The sequence below is a fragment of the Caretta caretta genome, chromosome 10, assembly GCF_965140235.1.
Source record: "Caretta caretta isolate rCarCar2 chromosome 10, rCarCar1.hap1, whole genome shotgun sequence".
Lineage (NCBI taxonomy): Eukaryota > Metazoa > Chordata > Testudines > Cheloniidae > Caretta > Caretta caretta.
This window is the reverse complement of record NC_134215.1, coordinates 8,630,156-8,650,608: the sequence shown is the minus strand read 5'-3', so window position 1 is coordinate 8,650,608 and position 20,453 is coordinate 8,630,156. Positions and strand designations below refer to the sequence as shown.

General features: G+C 48.1%; 1 protein-coding gene across 1 annotated transcript in view; it reads left to right on the top strand.

The window, feature by feature from the left end:
- The first annotated feature begins 3,070 nt into the window (after positions 1-3,070).
- NATD1 (N-acetyltransferase domain containing 1) overlaps positions 3,071-20,453 on the top strand; it is a 37,752-nt gene continuing 20,369 nt past the window's right edge. The window contains exon 1 of the mRNA XM_048866758.2: positions 3,071-3,378. Coding sequence (XP_048722715.1) covers positions 3,282-3,378 — 97 coding nt within the window. The 5' untranslated portion in view covers positions 3,071-3,281. The remainder of the gene's footprint in view (positions 3,379-20,453) is intronic.

Genomic DNA, 20,453 nt, shown 5'->3' with positions numbered 1-20,453 from the left:
AAAGAGAAATATCCAGCAAGAATTTCATGGCCTGAATCCTGATGACACAGAATAACAGGCAGGCATTCTGGGATTGATGCTGGGGATCTTTGAAGTCAATGGCAGAACTCCCATTGTCTTCCCAGGATGAGATCCCATTTTGAGCACCTTTACCTTCTCTGCGGCCTGTGACTCCTTCTGTCTGTCTGAGCTGATTGTCATAGGCTGCAGCTATTGCTTTGCTGAATAAGTGTATCTGGAAGGTCAGAGGTAGCTCTAATTGCTGGCCTGAGGCAGAGGCAACCAGGCAGAGATACAGACAAAATTCCCAACAGAGCTCAAATGTTCTTGTCATTCTCCATATGGGGATGGATTTTTAACATTCCTAAAAGGCCACCACACATTTCTAAAGTTTTATTACATGCTGTGGATCACTGTGTAGATTTGCAGGCTCTGGGATGGAGAGATCAGTGTGTGATTAGGTGGTGGATCATCCAGCTAAACACTCCATGATCTCAGACAGTGACATGCAACAGTCTTGCCTCTCAGTGACTGGAAACCTGATAGAAGATATCAACTACCAAAAGCATTTGGGAATTCTCCCTAGTTCAGCTGGCAGAGATGCTGCTTTGGCATTTGAGTACCTGTTCTGAAATCCTAGCAAGGGTATAATCCTCATGCAACATGAAGATAAATCCATAGCATCTAATATTGCAACATATTTTCAGGGGGCTGCTGAAAGAACCCAGGTGTGTGGAACTTGCTTTTGTCCACATTAAATCAAATTCTCCCTTTCATTTAATTCACATGATTCTTGGTAAATCTTTCACAGGACCATCTGGAGCTACACAGATGACAGCACTGTCTATTAGTTATAGCAGTCAGCTACTAGTCAGGACTATTAAGCTTAGCTCTATTAAGGTACATATAAAGCATCCATTACTGTAGTGTCTGAACTCCTCATAATCTTTATTGCATATATCTTCACAACACCTCTAACGGAGGAAAGAGACACAGGGACTAAGTATCATACCTAAGGTGACACAAAAGGTCTGTGTCAGAGAAAGTAATTGAACACAGGTCTACCGAGCCTGAAGTTAACATGCAAACCACTGGACCATCCTGCCTCACTTATGTGGGGTGTGACCTTGGACAAAAACTTGACAAAGTTAATTAATTCAAGTTTGTTAATCTCCTTGAGATCTTTGGTTTAAAGGCACTATAGATGGTCAAAGTATTACTAATTATTAAATATTATTATTCCCAGTTCCCTACCATTTGATACAGAATAACAATAATGTAGTCTTCTCCAATAATCTTTTAAACTGTATTTTATTAAGTTCGTCCAAAGCAGTTTCACTCAAATGTATCACACTCACTGGTAGAGATTAAAAATGGGAATGCCCATACATACAGGATCAGATCTGTGGACATCTGGTCCAGTATTCAGTCTGATAGTGGCCAGCACTAAATGTGGGATAATCTGCCCCCCACATTAGGTCTCATCTTGATTTTTAGCAGCTAAAGCTTGGACTAAAACCTGAAGTCTGAGGATTACTCTGGGTATTCTTGATATCCATATAAAAGTCAAGTTCCTGTTTGAATCTTGCTAAATTCTTGGCTTGCACAATTTCCTTGGCAATGAGTTCCACAGTCTAACTATGCATTGTGTGAAAACTATCAGAAAAATGTGTACTGGGAACTTGTATTAGTTCTCTACCTAGGTACTTACATAGCCCCCATCTGAGCATATTAGATTAGATTTATGCAGCATCAAATGAAGTCTAATCTAGTGTCCAATGGAGACCAGGGCATAGAGGAGGAACATCTGGTTGAGATTCTCTCATGACTGGGATACTGTAATGAGGTCTGCACTGACAAATCCCTGCACCAACAGGGTGCTGCATGGACACAGAGGTTTCCAACATAGAGTTCACTGCAGGATCATGGCCTAAATAAAGGACCTGGATTGTCTGGTCTGCTAAATTCACTTTTCACTGTGAACACAGCACAAAGTGGAGTGAAAGCAGCTGGAGAGAACCAGTGAAGAATTCCCCTCCTGCAGGGGAACTCACTGCTGGCAAAAAGCTGGGGAAGATGGTTCTGTTGCCTCTTGTGACAGCCTCCCCAGCACAGTAGGGAAGGGAAGGGTGGCAGCGGCTCTTGTTCCAGGGCTAGGGGGCCAGCTCTTGTTCCAGGGCCAGGGAGCAGCAACTGGCTGTAAGTGAGTGGAAAATCGGGCCCTTTATCCTTCAGATGGAGCATGATTTGAAACCACAGTACAAATCACTGACTGTACAGGTTAATTATTTTTTAATCTTTGTATCCTGTAAGGTGGCCAAGACAAAGAACATGTTTTCTTTTAATATTTGTGAGCCTGTTCAACTCTCTAGACAAATTGCACAGGAACTTTGTCCTTGCAACATGTAACTTTGTTTCTCGCTCTGGTTTTGCAAAATAGCGTCACTTACCTTGTAAATTAAAGTGAGCCCTGTGGCATCACTCATCGTGATTTCCCGACCCCCAGAGGAAAATGAGTTCCTCGGAAACAGGTGTATTCCCTCAACTGCTTTCAAACGTGTGTTAAACCAGAAAAAGGCACTTTCATTCCCTAATAAGAATGTCCACACAGGGCTTTACCCGGATGTAACTAGAGAGGTGTAACTGTAGTGACATAGCTGTGCCGGAACATTTCCCCGTGTAGGTGAGCCCACAGAAAGAATGGAAATGATTTCGAATTTCCTTTGGGTGACACAGAGCAGGGAAGCCTGTGACCCCAGGTGAGTTCAGCTGCCCCCTGAGGACAATCAGCAGGCTCTGTAATAATTTCGGAGGAGGAAATGAATCACTTGGGAGAAATGAATCATAAAAATACCCCCTTGCTTAAGACAGCATGATTCTTTTCCCTTCAGCAGAGAAGTTCACTTCTCTATATATGGGGGAGGCGCAGAAGGTGCGGGAATGGGGGGTGGGTTTCAAGGTGCAGTGTTCCTTTAAGAGTCGAATGGAATGTATCAAAACAAAAAGGCTGCTCGGGCATTGGCTGGGAGGTCAGCACGTGAGTTCACAGCTGATTTCCTGGCTTTTTTTTTTTTTTTTTTTTTTTTTTTTTGGTGTGTGTGTTGCCGTGTGTCAGTTTCAGCAGGCGCTCACCATGTCTCTCCCCGCCGGTCCTCGTCCTGTCCCTTCCCCCTGCTGACCAGGGAGAGAAGGAGTGAGTCCAGCCCTAGAAGAACGAACGACATCTCTCTGCCCCCGTTAAAAAAAAAACAACCACCATCACCACCCACCCACCCAGCAGCATGGCACATGCCGCTCAGCTCAATATCCTGGAGCAGAACTGCCCCATCCAGGTGGAGCACGATCGCAAGAGGAGACAATTCACAGTGCGGCTGAATGGTAAGGTTCCGGCTGACCCTGGGATCTCACTTTTCTTTCTTCCCTTTCTCTCGCTGTCCTCCACCCTCACCCCACCAGTTTTCTATCTTTTGTTTGCAAGTAAAGCAAAGAGGCTGGTAACGAGAAGAGTGCCCTCTAGCTAAATCAGGGACTGGCTTTCCTCTCACAGCTAGGGAATTCTCTCTCCTTCTTCCTTTTCCTAAATTGTTTTACAGCAACATCGAGGGTGGTTATGCAACAGATTAGTTTTGGTGTCAACAAAGAGCCACTGAATAGCAAAGAGCGATAGAGGAGGTAAAGGAACATGCCTCAATCTATTCCCCTGCAAGCTCTTCTCTCAGTAACCTTCCATTCCTCTAGCCTGTCTTTGTTACTTTCTGGTAAACTACTGCTCTGTCTGTTCCCCCTCAGGTTGGTAGAGGAACACCTGTCCCTTAAGATCTATTTATAAACATTTTTAGCTGTGCACAGCTGGTTACCTTGTCTGGCCTGAACAAGAGCTCTGTGAATCTCCAAAGCTTGTCTCTTTCCCCGACAGAAGTTGGTCCAATAAAAGATATTCTCTCACCACTTTGTCTCTATTTATAAACAGGCCACTAAGGTTGATACTACCCACTTCTTCCCTTTTCTGTTAACTGCCTTGATTGCCAAGCCCTCCCTATATACTGACTAATCACAGTTTAAAAAAAAATGTAAACTCCCCTCACTGACATATCTAACTAGCCCTGGATCATGTGCTCAAAACTAACAGGAGCAGATAGCAGGTTGTTGGTTAAATTCCTTTTGTTTTTTAGACTGGTGATGGGAAGGCACAGAGTGGAAATAACTGACTTTCTGTAAATTACTCTGAGATGTGAAAGATTATCCACAGCTTTTTGTTTTCAGGACAGGGGAGATAATTTTGATAGGTGCTTACAAAACAACATTTTAAAGCCGGATGGGAACTTTGGAGTGTGACTTCTCTGGCTTTGGTGTGCTCTCGGTGAATTGCACATAATGAACGTGGTAAGAAGCCAGGTTGCAGATTTAAAAAAAGAAGTAATTTCTACCTTGGAGTGTAGAGTTGTAGGGGGAGGAAGAAAACTGTTAGGCCTTAATTCTGTAAACACTTATGCATATACTTAACTTGGCTGCTGTGAGCAGTTTCATTGATTGAGCGGGACTACTTGTGGTAGTCAAGTTAAGCACATGTGTAAGTATTTGCAGGATTAGGACCTCAGAGGCTACAAGCTGGCCTATAACATTCAGATAATAGAAATTAAAGCTTGATGTAGCTAAATAAATTTGAAGTCCTCTCCAAGACCCCAATCCTAAAAGTGCAGAGAGCTCTTGGCACGAGGCCAGGGGAGGGGCTGTATCTGATCTGTTTTAGGCCCAATCTGTGACCACTTAGCACAGGAGAAATCCTACTGAAATCAGCAGAACTACTTATGGGCATGTTTGCAAGATCAGAACCTGTTATAGTTAGTAATGCCACAACAATCTGGTTCTAATGTGGACCCTAGTAGCTATCCCTCTTGCTGCATTTGGTTAGCTGTAAGAATGAGAAATAGGCACCCAACAATATCTCCTGTTGTCAGGCAAAGATTTTCTCAGCCTGTTTTAATGGTTAGTTCCAAATGTACAAAGATCCCAAAGGCTGTTTTGTTTTTTGTTTTGTTTAGTTGAGCAAAATAGCCTGTCTTCTGGCTCTACAGAAATTGCAGGGTAGATTGCTTAAAAATGTCAATGGATAGTTCAGAAATTATATGTGCAGTAGGAGGCATTCTCAATAAAATAACAAGAATAGTCCTACATTTTATTCTAGTTTGTCTGTCTGTTTGTTTGTTTGTTTTTTAAACCACTAATTACAAGTGCAGTCTTCAGGCTCAGCAATGGGTGAGCAGGACCGGACACTAAAGGTTGCAAGCTGAGTATGGGGAGATAGAGAAACTGATTAAGCCAAGCGGTCTCTTGGAATTGCAAGAGATCAAAATAAATCCATTGTGATGGGTTCCCACTTGAAACCTGTATGCAGAGTCATAAATTGGTGCCATTGTTTAAAACTTGTTTGCACATGCAAAAAGTGAGGGGAAGGCTATGGGCAGCAGATTATTAGGGATTTAATTTCTCATCAGAGTACTCCAGATTAAAATCTCTGGCAGTCAGGTTGTTGGCAAGTGATCCTCAGCAGCTGGAAAGGGGGCTGGTGGAGAATACACTTCAAACAAACAGAAAACCACCTATTCAAAAATGTAATGTGGATAAGCTAATTTCAGCCTGACACAAAATAAGTCACTTCAGTAAGGGACTGATTTAACTCCTGTGAGGTCAATGAGAATCATTTCAGTGGGAGATGGATTGGGCCCCAATGGTCAGATTTTCAAGAGGTGGGTGTGCTGGCTGTCAGTGCCTCAGTGGTTGCTGCTGAGTATGGGGCATGTGAGAATCTGGCTTGGATTCTTTTGAAAACTTGGTCCTCCATGATTCCAAATGCAACATCTCAGCAATGGTATGGTGAGCTACTCCTATTACTGTTAAGTACTTCTATGCCACCATTCATCTGCACAGTTTAAAACACTGCATAGAAATTTAGTAGTATTGTATCCATTCTGTAGATGGGGAAATGGAAATACAGAGAAATTAGGTGACTCATATAATGAATCAGTGGCTGAGCTGGGAATAAAACCACAAACTTGTCCTAACCATTCAGATATGCTCCATGTTTATTGCTCCAATGTCAATCAATCTATTTTTATTTTCACATCATTATTAGCCATTGGTTTATAAAATCAAAACCTAGAATGCAGTCACAAGATAAATGTCTCTTATTAGGAGAATGTGGCTTGGTGCTTGTTTCCAATAAATCCCTAGCAGTGAGAGACCTTCCATCTGTCCCATTTCTGCTGTGCTTAATCTCAGCGGCACTTTAATGCCCTTGTTTGAATTCTCCCTAACACAGTAAAACCTGCAAACATAGGTGGAGTTCCTGTGAGTTCGAAGGGGTACCCAGATCACAATGCTCTTGTCATATGCAACATCCCCTGGGGGACTAACTTGAAGGGGAAAGGAGTCCAGGAGAGCTGGCTGTATTTCAAGGAATCCCTGTTGAGGTTACAGGGACAAACCATCCCGATGAGTCGAAAGAATAGTAAATATGGCAGGCGACCAGCTTGGCTTAATGGTGAAATCTTAGCGGATCTTAAACATAAAAAAGAAGCTTACAAGAAGTGGAAGGTTGGACATATGACCAGGGAAGAGTATAAAAATATTGCTCGGGCATGTAGGAATGTTATCAAGAGGGCCAAATCGCACCTGGAGCTGCAGCTAGCCAGAGATGTCAAGAGTAACAAGAAGGGTTTCTTCAGGTATGTTGGCAACAAGAAGAAAGCCAAGGAATGTGTGGGCCCCTTACTGAATGAGGGAGGCAAACTAGTGACAGAGGATGTGGAAAAAGCTAATGTACTCAATGCTTTTTTTGCCTCTGTTTTCACTAACAAGGTCAGCTCCCAGACTGCTACACTGGGCATCACAAAATGGGGAAGAGATGGCCAGCCCTCTGTGGAGATAGAGGTGGTTAGGGACTATTTAGAAAAGCTGGACGTGCACAAGTCCATGGGGCCGGACGAGTTGCATCCGAGAGTGCTGAAGGAACTGGCGGCTGTGATTGCAGAGCCATTGGCCATTATCTTTGAAAACTCGTGGCGAACCGGGGAAGTCCCGGATGACTGGAAAAAGGCTAATGTAGTGCCAATCTTTAAAAAAGGGAAGAAGGAGGATCCTGGGAACTACAGGCCAGTCAGCCTCACTTCAGTCCCTGGAAAAATCATGGAGCAGGTCCTCAAAGAATCAATCCTGAAGCACTTGCATGAGAGGAAAGTGATCAGGAACAGCCAGCATGGATTCACCAAGGGAAGGTCATGCCTGACTAATCTAATCGCCTTTTATGATGAGATTACTGGTTCTGTGGATGAAGGGAAAGCAGTGGATGTATTGTTTCTTGACTTTAGCAAAGCTTTTGACACAGTCTCCCACAGTATTCTTGTCAGCAAGTTAAGGAAGTATGGGCTGGATGAATGCACTACAAGGTGGGTAGAAAGCTGGCTAGATTGTCGGGCTCAACGGGTAGTGATCAATGGCTCCATATCTAGTTGGCAGCCGGTATCAAGTGGAGTACCCCAAGGGTCGGTCCTGGGGCCGGTTTTGTTCAATATCTTCATAAATGATCTGGAGGATGGTGTGGATTGCACTCTCAGCAAATTTGCGGATGATACTAAACTGGGAGGAGTGGTAGACACGCTGGAGGGGAGGGATAGGATACAGAAAGACCTAGACAAATTGGAGGATTGGGCCAAAAGAAATCTGATGAGGTTCAATAAGGATAAGTGCAGGGTCCTGCACTTAGGACGGAAGAACCCAATGCACAGCTACAGACTAGGGACCGAATGGCTAGGCAGCAGTTCTGCGGAAAAGGACCTAGGGGTGACAGTGGACGAGAAGCTGGATATGAGTCAGCAGTGTGCCCTTGTTGCCAAGAAGGCCAATGGCATTTTGGGATGTATAAGTAGGGGCATAGCAAGCAGATCGAGGGACGTGATCGTTCCCCTCTATTCGACATTGGTGAGGCCTCATCTGGAGTACTGTGTCCAGTTTTGGGCCCCACACTTCAAGAAGGATGTGGATAAATTGGAGAGAGTCCAGCGAAGGGCAACAAAAATGATTAGGGGACTGGAACACATGAGTTATGAGGAGAGGCTGAGGGAGCTGGGATTGTTTAGCCTGCAGAAGAGAAGAATGAGGGGGGATTTGATAGCTGCTTTCAACTACCTGAAAGGGGGTTCCAAAGAGGATGGCTCTAGACTGTTCTCAATTGTAGCAGATGACAGAACGAGGAGTAATGGTCTCAAGTTGCAGTGGGGGAGGTTTAGATTGGATATTAGGAAAAACTTTTTCACTAAGAGGGTGGTGAAACACTGGAATGCGTTACCTAGGGAGGTGGTAGAATCTCCTTCCTTAGAGGTTTTTAAGGTCAGGCTTGACAAAGCCCTGGCTGGGATGATTTAACTGGGAATTGGTCCTGCTTTGAGCAGGGGGTTGGACTAGATGACCTTCTGGGGTCCCTTCCAACCCTGATATTCTATGATTCTATGAACATGAGGCAGGCATACCAACAATTCCCTGATCCCCTCACATACCATCTACGGACTTCAGGAGCCATTGCTAGTTCAAAAACACCTAATGGTACTGCTGTGCCTGAAACACAGAAGTAACTGTATATAGGTTAAGAATGTGTCAGTATCTAAAGCTGTTCATGGTTCATCATTGTTTCCATCTGCTCCCTGTGCCTAAGCTGATGATGAAATTCTCTTCTCTCACATGAGGCATATTAATCATCTTATGGGGAACTCTTAGCTTCACCCCATTTCTCCCAAAAAAATTCTTTGCCATATATGGCTTATAAAATTCTGAATAAAAGCAGCTGTTTCATTTTAATGCATTCCCATTCCTTCTTTGCCTCCCAAATGCTGAAGGGACCTAAAAGTGAATTTGGCTGTAAACAGACTTCACTGAGTTTCATTGAGCTAACTGGATTTTTAATCAGCTAAGGTTGTGTTAGAAACCCAGGCGAAGAAAACTGTTCACAGTATGACGTTCTTTTTAAGCTGACCGAGCTCCTGTAACATACCACAGCTGTCCTCTCCAACTACTTAATCTTGAGGTAAATTCTCAACAGGAAACTGTTTTTAAAAAAAAAAAAAAAAAAAAGTGAGCCCCTCTGTTTTCTAAGTAAGTCCCTTTCAGTGGCAGTTGCATTGTCTCTGCTTAACACTGTATGCCGTGGTCTGTTTGTTCCCGTAGTAACATGCCAGTTGCTTAGTGTCATTGCTAAGAAATCTGGTCTTGCTCTTGGTAAGGTGCTCCCTGGATCAGACAGATGCAGTAGCTTCTTAGAGCAACTTGTTCCTCTTAATTCTGCCTTTCTCTTCTGCAGTAACTTCCTCTAACAGCTTTAATGATCCTCTTTGAACTCCCCAGCCATCAAAGTTTAGGAATAGTGTCCTCTCTGAGCTGAGAGCTGGGGAATGATCTAGTGAGGAGAAAATAAAACCATTCCCTGGGAGTGGCTTCTACCTATTTTTAAGGAACTGTGCCAGTTTACCAAAGTAGGAGTCAGATTCACGGACAAAGTCTGGGAGTGTTACTCTGGATTTACACCAGTGTAACTGAGATAAAAATTTGGCCCAAAGGCAGCAGCTCACGTCAGCCCTACCCTTCATTACATTGGGTGCACAGAATGCTCTGTTGTGGACTGGAACATGCAGAAGCAAATGGGAGGCAAGCAGCAGAGAACACCTGCCTTCAGTCTCATCTGTCTAGTATCTGGACATCTCCCACATCTTTAACGTATCCCCTAGCACCCCTGGGAGGGAAGGAAGTATTAGTGTTCTCATTGCACAGACAGGGAACTTACACAGTGAGGCTAAATGACTTGCCTGAGATCACGCAAGAAGCCTGTAGCAGAGCAGGGAAATGATCCCTGGTCTTCTGAGTCCCAGGCTAGCACCCTACCCATTGGACCATCCTTCGTTCGTGGCCTCATGCTCCTCATGAAAGTCTCAAGCAGTAGTAGCGACTAACATCTTAAAGCCTGAGAGCTGTTTGAAAGTGGAGAGGGTGAGGAGCTGGTGAGACAGTGCTCTTTTGTTACACACAAAATCCATTTTGGCCGGCCGGCCATCTGTCAGCTCTGAGTAAATCCCAATTTCACGGACTGCCCAGAAACAGTGAAGTTAGCCCAGTATCGTGATTTCTTTTTCCTACAGCGTGAAGGCAGCAGTGGGAATGTCCACTTCCCCTTCCCTGCTGTTGAGAAAATCACAGCCCTGGGGTAATATGGCCGCTGGTGGCAGGGGAAGGGGACTCTAACCACTTGGCACCAGCTGCTTCCTGTCTGGCTAGCCAGTAGGGAGAGGGGGCCGGCACTGACAAGGTGAGGCAATTCGGAGCCCCAGCCTGGCCCACCCCACAGCACCCGCTTGGCGCATGAGCGGGTGTGTGAAGGGGGCCCTCCCCGGGTGGGTGGATCAGGGTGTGTATGTGAAAGGGACCTTCCCCAGCAGGGTGTGGGGGGGTTGGATCCTGGTCTCGCCCGGATCCTTGTGCTCCAAGTGGCAGATGCTAATCTCAGCTCCTGCGATGTCTCCCCTAGGCCTGCTGGAGGCTGCTGCAGGGTGATCTGGGGCTCCTAAATTCTGTGTGTTGTCGGTGCTGCCCCCCATCCCAGGCTGGCCAGACAGGAAGCAGCACCAGCAGCCTGGACTAGAGCTGGGCCATACGGACAGTGCCGTGTGTAAGACACCATCTACCCATCATACCACATACGCTCTATCCCCTGGGCTGGGACTGGCCTGCCACCTATCCACCCCTCTCTGGGACAGAACCAACCCACTACCCCCCATTAGCAGCTGGGGCCTCAGCCAGGAGGAGGAAGCTGGGACGCCAGCTTCCATCTATCCACTGTTGGAAAAGTCACAGCAGTTTGTGGGGAGGGGGGACTTAGTGGCTGTGCATCTCCCGTGAAATGCCAACACTTACCCATGGGGCTGCCCTGATGACTTTATTTTAATAACCCATGATTTACACAAGGCCTTATCTTTAAGGGAAGGTGGAGCTGGATGGGCTTGTGATCTTAAGACCCAGAACAGATGCCATGTGTTCTCCTCTTTGTGAGGAAAGGTTAGCTGCTAAGTGACCACATAATGTTTGACTCAATGAAACTCTTGTATAATAATAATAAAAAAAAAAAAAGAGAGAGAGTCACGTGCTGAATGCACTTACAGCCTGATTTTAAGAGGGGCCGAGCACCCACGACGCAGTGAAGGCTGCAGCCGTTGAGCACCTCTGCACTCAGCTCGCTAGTGTGCTTAGCCTGTATTAGATCTACTGAAAACACAGAGCATTTCCTGACGGGCTGGGCTCGATTTGTTTTGTTTTGTAAGACTAGGAACTAAATTCAGAGGAGGTGTGTAAAGGAGCGTAATGGTGCAACCCCCGCAGTGTAGACAAAGCCTTAGATTCCAGTTCACTTGGTCAGACTCCCTTAGACCTACTCATACATCCGTGATTCACATGCCAAGGAGCCAGAAAAAGCCGGGGGTGGGAGGGCTGCTATGCACCTCATTACATCGTCCTCTTAGTTGCTTCACTCCTCTCTTCTGACCCCTCAGCTGCTTAGTTGCACTGACTCAGACTCCCTTATGTTCAGAGGGCCAAATTCAGGAGGTAATGTGCAAAGGAAAGGAGTGTCTGCAAGTTGCACACGATCATGTTTACTGCCTCGGGACCAGCCAGGGTGGGGGCGCCACTGAGTCGAGCGCTATACAAGCAGAGTAATGCCATCCCTGGCCCCGGAGAGTTTAGGGCTTGTCTACACTACCTGCTGGATCGGTAGGCAGCGATCGATCCAGTGGGGGAGTCGAATTATCGTGTCTAATACTCCCCTTACTCCAGGGAGAGAGACTGCAGGCCGTGGTGAGCTGGAGCCGGTTCGCGCCGGTCCGCTAGAACCGGTTGTTAAATTTAGAAGCCCTTTTAGAACCGGTTGTTCACCTCCGCCTCCTCCCCTGAACGCGCCGCCCCGCTCTGCTTCTCAGCCCCCCACCCTGGGCTTCCCAGGGAGGCGGAGCTGAAGTGAGCTTGGGCGGGGGGGGGCGGCACGAGGAGGACCGCCCGTGCCGCAGCAGGTAACCCGGGGGGGGGGGAGGGGGGAACCGCTCCACGCCCCAGCTCACCTCCGCCACCCTCAGTCTGAGCGGGAAGCCACGGCCTGCTTCTCAGTCCTCCCCGGCTTCCCGCCGAACAGCTGATTCGCGGGAAGCCGGGCGGGGGGGGTGCGCGGAGAAGCAGAGCGGGGCGTGTTCAGGGGAGGAGGTGGAGCAGAGGTGAGGTGAGCTGGGACCAGTACCCAGGGAGTCGGCGCCTAAGGCGCCACTTTTGATGTGATCAGTGGGGGAGCAGCCGCTCCCCCCCAGCTACGCTCCCCCGCCCCTAGGAGCCAGAGGGACCTGCCGGATGCTTCCTGGGAGCTGCCCTAGGTAAGCACCGCCGGGATTCCCCACCTCGTCCCCCGGCAGGTGCCTCTGGCTCTTAGGGGTGGGGTGGGCACCCACTACGGTGGCCCACGAGATCCTCCTGCCCGGTTCTGGGGTCAGTCAGGGGACAGGGGAGGGGGGTGGATGGGGCAGGGGTCCTGGGGGCGGGGCGTCAAGGAACGCAGGGGGGTTGGATGGGGCAGGAGTCCCAGGGGGCGGGGGAGGGCAACGACCCCCTCATGGGGTGAGGAGGGAACCCGTTGTTAAGATTTTGGCAGCACATCACTGACTGCAGGCTTCCTCCTTGCTGCCACCTACACTATTGCTGGCCTCCAGGCTTTATAGAATCCCTTGCCTATTCCCTCACAGGTGAGCTTCTTTCTGATCAAAGCTCTCCACACTGCCTAAATCTTCCTTGTTTGCTGCATACTTGTGATTGGGCCTGCCTGGCCTAATTCCGCTCTCTCAGGGCTGATGTGGGGCATACACCCCATCACATATAGCTGTCCTGGCAAAGTACCCATCGTGTAAGCATGGCCTTCGAGTCCCCTCTGAACTCCCCCGTGCATCTGCCACCATTTCAGGCGATGAAAATAAATGCTTGAATTGCCTTGGTAGCAAGCTTAGGCACCTTGTTCTGACCTCACCCATCCCGGGTGATCATTACTTTTCCGTACTGTGGAGAGGGAGAGATTCCTGCTTTGGCATATCTGTATAAGAGAGGATCAAAGTGGACCTTGCACAGATAGGGAAGTCAAGGATTCAACATCTCAGCTGGCCAAGGGGGAAACTTAACTGTGAGCTGGGATGGCACCAAATAGAATCATACTTCATTTTTCAGTCACATTTGTTTGCAGCACACTCAACCCAAGAGTTTGTAACTGATCCCCAGTCTCCTACAGTGCTAGCAGAGCCCATTCAGAGGCAGGAGAGGTATGTGAAAATGACATTGTGGTGACTCAGCAGAGTTAGTTAATTTAACCAAAGATTCAGGTTCCATTTTATTTCTTGGTGAAAGTTCAAGAGTTCTGATTCTATCTTATCTGAGTCATTCACCCCTATTGCACGGTGTAATTCTCTTAAACCAGTGCCCTGAAAGGAAAAGAGCTTTTGAAATCCTGGTGGGTGTCTTTACCTGTGAAATCATGATGGCTCTTTGTTTTCTGTGTTCTGAACCTGTCCGTTTCTTATCGCTCTACCCACATGTAGAATTCAGCAGCTGTTCCGTGTTCAGGTGTAAACTGCTGCAGATGGCATAAACACACTGTGTTATCTCCGAGGGATCTTACTTGTGTTCTCTCTTGTGTGGGTATTCTCCGTGTACAATGGAGGTTATTCTGAATGGAAGGGTTGCTGTTTGTGTCTGGAGGGGAAAACCTCTCATTCAGAGAAATATATGCATGTAGTTCTTTTCTTTCTGGGGGTACCTGACAAACCAATAAACTCCCAGGGTACTTGCACAAGACAGCAATGCAAGAGGAAACTGTCCTGATGCAAAGACTAGATCTGCTAAATACGCTTTCTTCATACCGAAAGAACAGAGTTGATAAAAGAGCAGAACCTTTTGATCTGATAGCTAATCAGTGAATGGCAGTTTGTCACGTACCTGCTCATCAGATTTTTGAGATACATGTTCTCCCTCTCTTCTGCCCCGCCTCTTGTCCCTTCTGTAACAGTTTAGCTCATGGAAGAAGCTGATCTCTCAACTCACTAAGTGCCTGACCACAGCTTGTGGGGATGGCTGAGAAGATAACGTTGCTAGAATCTGGGTTTTGTGATGGGAAGCCAAAGCACCTGACTGTCTTGTTTGGAAAGTGTTGGTTTACCTGGCTGTAACTGAATATTGCTGATGACTGATTGCAAAGGTGAGGTGCTGCTCAGCTTGCCTGACTCAAGTTCAGGATTCATTAGCTCTGGAGATTGCTTCTCCCCCGTTGGATTCCACCCTCCCTCTGCACTGCAGCAAGGCCTGGAGCATGACGGAGTGGAGAAGGTGGCCCAGTCTCTTAGCTTTCCTCCATCCTGCAGGGACTGCTTTGACAGGGTGACTTCTTTTGGGACAAGGAGATGGTACTCCTGCATCTGTTCTGCAAGGCTCAATTGTAGGCTTTAGATCTGCTCCTAAGCACGATCCCTGCTCCAGGATGTCACCAACTCCTCTCCGAGGAACTATGAAGCTATTCAGAGCTCACTTATGTGATGCAGCCTGAATCTCAGTCGCGCATTTTGACCTGGCCTGCACTAGGTGTTTCCCTCATTAGTTACCAGGTGTTAGCTAACGTGGTGAGAACACACCTCTTTTCCTAGAGATTGTGCCCCTGTGCTCTTAGTTTGTCTTGAAATGAGACATGATGAAGGATCCCCATAGTGGGGGAATTGCCTCCTCACCCCGTCAGCTAGCTGTTTGTTTGTGCCCTGATGCAAGAGGGTTTATATCCCTGACATGGTCATCCTGCCTAACGTACCTGCCGACGTTGCACCTCTTCCTGCCCACTCTGCTTGGTTAATTTCCAATTTATCATCTCTGCCGTAGGCTAGTTTCTGGAACCATCCAAAACTGGCTGGAATGTGTGCTTGGGAAACTTGCCTGATAAGTTTCACTGGAGAGTTTAAAGGTCTTGGTCTTAGACAAAAAATTCCTGCCAGTGCCAGGAATGCACTGATTCAACATTAATGTTAACGCAGCATTAGCACCGGTGGGAATCCTTTGTAAATTGCCCCTGATAGACTGTGCCTCTGTCAAGCAATAGCAACAGGGAGGGACCAGACGCTGAGGCTATGTCTTACATGTAAAACGTAGAGATACTTCATTACCCATGGCAAACTCAGTCAACCAGCACGTCCGCATCCTAAAAAGCCCACTAGGGCTACTCCCTTTTCTGCCACAACTTCCAAAGCTGATCTCCGGGCAGTTAATTGAATGGCTACACCCCTCATTCCCAAAGTCAGTGGGTTTCAATCCATTCAGTTCCTCATAGGAAAAGCTTTACAACATGGCAATGAAAAGCCATCAGTCTCTTACTCAGCCAGGGTCACTGCTGCAGGGGAATCCTGGACTGTGAATTGCAGGAGTCTGACTGGAGGTGAGAGGGCTCTGGGAAGCTTTTGGCCATATAACTTCATCTTTTTGGGATGTGGCTGTTTGGGCTGGATGGGGAGGGAAATTTGGAGCCCTGGGAGATGGAAAACAAGAAAGAATCAAGAAAGAGAATCCAGACTCTGGCTAGAAATGTCTGTGCTTTGCCCCATTAGCTCGGAAAGGGCCCTGGATGGGAGTAGCACATGCTGGTGGTTGTCTTTATAGACTGTTTGTATCTTCCATGCTGTCCCAAAGGGGTGAGTTAGGTAGTGGGCACCCAGTGACCCTGTAAGCTAATGCAAAAGCTATTAAGGCAGTTGTTCTTGCAGCCCATCTTGCTATGAATTGATGCATCTTTCCTGTGCCCCTCAACTGCCGTGCCCTGTACAGTCACCCTTCCCTCTCCTCATTGCACACACAACAGAGCAAGGGAGGCGGAATGTTTCTCTCTTCTGTTCACAAGTGTTTAGATCTCTTCCTCCTTTTGCTCCTCCCACCTGCTCAGGACAGAGGCCGGGGATGCCCATTTTTGGGCCCCATCAGGCTGGGGCCGCACATGCTGTCCTGGCTCAGCTAAGTGCCATGGGAGCAGAGGAGAAGGCTGGGGCAGCAGGAGACTGCAGACCTGTATATATGAGCCGCTCCCAAGGCTTGCTGGGTTAGGAGCCACCACTGGGTGAGGGAGAGAAGAGGCGAGCAGCTTTGCAGGACGCATTTGGTGGGGGTGGCATGGATCAGACCTGTTTTTACCATTCATTTGCTAGTCCTTTTTGTAACAAGCCGAATTCAAAAGTCTGACTCGCTGGATTTTGACTCTAAATTCTCAAGCACCATTTTTCTTCCTTTGCAATCCACGGTATGCATCTGATGAAGTGAGCTGTAGCTCACGAAAGCTCATGCTCAAATAAATTGGTTAGTCTCTAAGGTGCCACAAGTCCTCCTTTTCTTTTCTGTAGATTTCAGTTATCATCGCTGAAAATATTTGATGGTCAGTTTGTGTGCGTACGGTGAAATCGACCTTTACCGATGGTCTGACCTTTACCGGACCTTTACCTTCCCAAACCTACCTAGGGGGTTAAGGGGATGTTCCCGGTAACCTTTAAATCTAACATTTCATCTCTGGTCTTCCTCCTAAATTAGCTCCTCTCCCAGGTCCGGTTCTCTGCAGGAACGCGCACTGTAGGGATATTATTATAGACATTGTAGGATATATAGCACTGTGGTAGCTACTTGATAGTGCGTGTACAGTGGCAGCCTTTCATTCCTGATTGAGTTCAACAGGCCTGTTGTGCCAAAGTATCTCAAGACCCCGGGCTGTGGGGCGGGCTCGGAGGCGTCCTGTGCATTCCAGCTGGACTCCCCTCCTGGGTTTGCAGACAGCCAAGTTCCCCTGCAGTAAAGCTAGGTTTCAGAGTAAGCTGTAACAGCTGGAGCTGCCTTCCTGGGCTAGAGGAGGGGATGGATGCTGGAACCCCGCAATGCCTCTGTCTCCCTGATTGGTTTGTGAATTCCCTGTTACAGCAGAATTGTAACTTCCCTGGCTGCCATTCTATGTTCTTTGCAGTCTCAGGGGATCTTGCCTTTTTCTGATTTCTCTCCCCCACCCCCACCCACCCACTTTGACATCAGGAGGCTCTTCATGGGGTGTTGTGGCGTTAGTGAAGTTCCTATTCATTTTTTTCAGTCATGCAGCTTATAAAACACACCTCAGCGGTAAGGACAACTTTCTGGCTAATCCTGTGTAGGGGGACAGAAGCCCTTAAGTAGAGTCTCTGGGCTGGATGAAGAGGAGATTCCCACGGTGATAAATCATTATTAGAGTGATGTTTCTGTGCAGAATGTGGAGGAGCTGTCAGAAACTCCACTGGGAGTAGAGAGGCCTGCTGGTTAGGGCACTAGCCTGGGACTCGGAATTCCCTGCTCCAACAAAGGCTTCCTGTGTGAATCTTGGGACAGTCACGTCGTCTCCCTGTGCCTCAGTTTCCTTATCAGTACAATGGGGATAATAGCTCTGATCTGCCTCACAGGGGTGTTGTGAGGCTAAATACACTGAAGACTGTGAGGTGCTCAGGTACTATAGTGACTGGGGGTTGGCAGATAGATTCCCAGAGGTGGGTTACAAAGACCTTCACGGTGTCCCTGACAGGCTGATCCCCTCAGCATGTGGATAACATGACCTGCACCTTCTCACACCTGCCCAAAGCTGCTGATCTTGTTACACACCTTCCTTGTGGCTGTGCACTGTGTGAGTTACACCAGGTCAGCCTCTGTCAGGCACCGTGGGCCAAACTCGGAAGTGATGTGTGTTTGTCTAAGACACAGGTTCTCAACCTGCCAGTTGTGACTTGATGGGGCAGGGAGGGTTCATGACTTCTTTGCCCTTCCCATATTCCTGCATGGCAGGAAGTGGGGAGTGTCCCAGTACAGAAGAGGTTGGGAACACTGTCAGGGAATCTCTGCTCATGTGACATGCAAGCTGAAGGGGTGGAGGAAGGTGGTGTTCATATCATCTTAGACTCTCTCCTGAATTTGGCCCAGAAAGGGACTGTGAATCCAGAGTGTTTGAATAAATGCAAAGTAACAAAGGTGCAGAGTTATTGGTCTCCTGCTGTCTGTGTGTCTCTCTCCCCTTCCCCCCCCTCCTCCCGTCCCCCTCGCCATGTGCTTCCTCATTAGTCAGCATTCCTGATTTGATCTCTTCTGGGTTTTAGCACCTGAATGTACAAAAGTGTTAAGCAAAATCCTGGGATTGAAGGGAAAGCCCATGTGAGACAATAACTGGCCTTCCAGGGCTGCCCAGCCCGCGATCCCTGGTGTTCCCTGGACCACAGCAGCCTTTTGCTCCATCCCCCACCATGGCGCTGCCTGTCCTATTGTTTTCCCTGCTTGGAGGCTTCCTAGTATTGATACTGCCGAGATCAGCCCTCATTGTTCAGAGGGTGAGAGCAGGAGGCATTGCCCTGCTGGCTGAAGGGCTGGCAGAGCTTAGTCCAGGTTAGCCCACTCGTGCCAGTCACATGCTGATGGCGTCTTGTTCGTGGGCATGTCTCTCAGGATGGTTGGCAAGGGGTGTCTAATGCTTTCTAGTGTCTGGAACCCACTTCTCACTAGGGAACCGCAAACTCATCCGGCCTAACGTCTGCCTACCTCGCATGGCTTTATGCTCACCCACCCCAGGATGTCCCCTGATTGCTGATGTGGCATTCTCTGCCCTCTGATGAGCTGCCCCATTATTCCATAGGGTAAGGCCTTTCCCATGCCCAGATTGCGGGGGGAAGGCAGTTAATGTCTTCCCTGGTACTGCCGGCTGCAGTCCATCCATTGAAATCCTGCGCAGTGTCCTGCGGAACCTGCTACATCCATAGTTCCTGGGGTGAATTGGGTCTAGTGGACTTGGCACTTTGAGCAGCCGTGAAGCTACGTTGCTACCACCCTTTGGCAGCTGGTGCCAACCTTCTTCCCACTTCTGATCCCCCTGTCAACCCCACCAGACTGAATGAACAGGAGCTACAGTTGCACCCTGGCAACACCCAATCCGTGTGCAAACTGGAGCTACTTTCCTCTGGGTCTGCTGGGGATCTGCCCCATTAGGTGCTGCCCCAGCTTACACTGAAGACTTTGGGAGTTTTCTAGGAGTGTCTGTGGGAGCTGGTTTAAACCCTAAGTTTGTCACCTTGCTTCCACCGCTGCATAAGGGCCTGTTTTGATCATAAGCTGTTGGTGTGGTGGGTGGCAAGCAACAGGGGTTGGGGGCTTGTGCTGTAGGTCTGCATGGTCTAAGGGGCTGGAGATTGGTTCCTCTGAAGCCTGAATAGTCGTGGTTTTTATGCAAGTTAATCTCCACGCTTCCTGAAGAGAACAGAAACCAGGGACATACTCTGTTCATGTCACTTTGTGCCTTCCCTAAACTGGGGTAGAAAGGTTTATTCTCTACTCCATCAGCTATGTAATCTGCATTGCAACCAGAAGAGCACATGTAATCAGCCCATGTGATGGTCCATCCTCTGTCCAAGGCTCCTTTGTGGAGAAGAGACCCTTGCGCGCTCTGATCAAACACCACAAGTGCAGCATTAAATCCTCTCCAAGACAAGATACTCTCGGGCTTGCTAAGACATGGGATCGCTGGTGAGAGAGCCCCTTGCAGATGGCTAGTTATTCAGGCTGGCTGAACTTCGTGGTGTCTTGGGGTCCAGTTGCTTCAGCTGATGCCTCATGAATGCTTCCTTTCTTGCCATCGTGGAGTCGGGAAGGGGCTTCTGTCACAACCTCTCAGAATCATTTTTCATTTCATTCTGTAGTGTCCGGGATGGGGGCTTTTTCAGCAACTCTCCTCCTGCTGCTCTCGGCACGGGTACAGTGCCGCTACTTCTGACCGTGGTGGGAGGGTTGTGAAGACCAGGTGCGGGTGTCTTGTAACCACCCTGTCCTCTGAATTCTTGCAAAGGAGATTGTCCATTCCTCTCCTGCCTCTGGAGCTCTAGCACTGCCCTGCTGCAGCCGGCACACGCACCATCAGTCTGGCAGTGTCGTGACTGGAACAAAGGAGGTGCCTGGATTCTAATACTTGCTGAGCCCCTGAGTCGCTGTGTGAGCTCAGGAAAGTCGCCTGACCTCCCTCTGCCTCATCCAGGCAGCTGAAAAACCATGTATGTTTAAAAAAAACGGCAGGAGAAAGAGAGAGGAGAAAAAAGGGGGAAGAAAAGGCAGGAACCCCACTGAAAACCAGATGCTGCATCAGAGATAAACTGAAGAAAAATCCCGTCTCATTTCACAGCATCGTCAGGGGCACTTCCATGCTATGTAAAGCTTTCATTTGAACAGCTAAGACCTCTCTGTAAGTCTCTCTCCCAAGAGACTGGGGGGAGGGGATAGGTAATGGCAGACTGGCAAGATGCATGTGCTTATTGCTGTGGGTGGAATGAATA